Source organism: Solanum verrucosum, unplaced genomic scaffold (genome assembly GCF_900185275.1).
Source record: "Solanum verrucosum unplaced genomic scaffold, falcon-dt-bn FXZP01000067.1, whole genome shotgun sequence".
Classification (NCBI taxonomy): domain Eukaryota; kingdom Viridiplantae; phylum Streptophyta; class Magnoliopsida; order Solanales; family Solanaceae; genus Solanum; species Solanum verrucosum.
In genome coordinates, this window is record NW_026020175.1 from 1352428 (window position 1) to 1353684 (window position 1257).

At 30.7% G+C, this 1257-nt stretch overlaps 1 protein-coding gene across 1 annotated transcript; it reads left to right on the forward strand.

Annotated features, from left to right (window-relative positions):
- The first annotated feature begins 332 nt into the window (after nucleotides 1-332).
- LOC125828870 (auxin-induced protein 15A-like) lies at nucleotides 333-644 on the forward strand. The gene has a single exon (XM_049508187.1). The coding sequence runs from the start codon at nucleotides 333-335 to the stop codon at nucleotides 642-644; it is 312 nt and encodes a 103-aa protein (XP_049364144.1).
- Nucleotides 645-1257: the final 613 nt, after the last annotated feature.

Genomic DNA, 1257 nt, shown 5'->3' on the forward strand with positions numbered 1-1257 from the left:
TTCACTTACTAGACTCTTCTTTATTCATAATTTGATGAATGTACTAGTGTCCCTATATATATAACACTTTACTTTCCAAAAGCTACGTACCTTTGCAAACACTAGTCAATACAATATTATTATTCCTGCTCTTCAATTTTTCAAGTAAGTTCGTGTTTGAGTCAAGGGAACGGGTGACCTGAATCCTCTTCCTCTGGTCAAAGCTATCTAGCTCCTCTGTTGTTTTGCTATAACCTAGCTAGTCTTTCACTCTTACATCTCAGCTTGTTTTTATTTCTTTCTTTCTTTTTTTGAGAATATCGCCCTGTTGTTCACTTACTTTTTCTCGAAAAATGGGAAGAGGTTTAGTTGGTATATCACATGCCAAAAACAAACTTCGACGATCGATTTCACATAAAAATGAAAGTGTATCACCAACAACCACGACTAATTATGTTCCAAAGGGACATTTTGTAGTATATGTTGGTGAAACATGTAGGAGATTTGTTGTTCCAATAGCACATTTGAACCATCCTTTGTTTCAAGATTTGTTACATTGGGCTAAAGAAGAGTTTGGGTACAGCCATCCAATGGGTGGTCTAACAATTCCATGCAGTGAAGATTACTTCATTAGTCTCACATCCCTACTTAATAAGTCATCATAGACCAAACAGAACCGAACTAATGTATACTTCATGGTTCATTGGAACGATACAGAGAAGATTAGCATAATTTCTTACTTCAACATGCTGATTTATTTTTCTCTTGTATTTATTTGCTGAAAGAGAGATGACTAAGTCAGCTCTCTTCCTTGTAATTTATACATACACAATACATTCTTCAAAATAAAATGTTTCTTTTTGTCTCATTATGCTTCTAAGTCATGTTAGTATGTTTATTTTATGTCCAATATTTTCTATAAATATTTTAGTCTTGTCAGAATTGTTAAAAGTATAACTAGAGATATTTTAAAGTAATTACTTTCCCTCTAGTTAGGATCTACATGTGATTAATGATAAAATACTTAATTTCTTTATAGTTCAAATTCATATTCTAAAATGTGATTATCAACTATACTTGACCGTAACCAGTTAATTGAATTTTACTGTCATTCTAATTAGCTTAGAATGTACATAAATTATAAATATTTAGTTTTCTTTAGTTTAGAATCTTAATGAAAATAGAATATTTCTTTTATTTCAATCCATTTAGTTCTCTACAAATAGTGATGTAGTTTTTTTTTTAAAAAAAATAAATTAGGGCGAGTTGACTTAACCG

Excerpts from the sequence above, each read along its gene's own strand:
- LOC125828870 (XM_049508187.1), top strand. The coding sequence starts at position 333 with ATGGGAAGAGGTTTAGTTGGTATATCACATGCCAAAAACAAACTTCGA.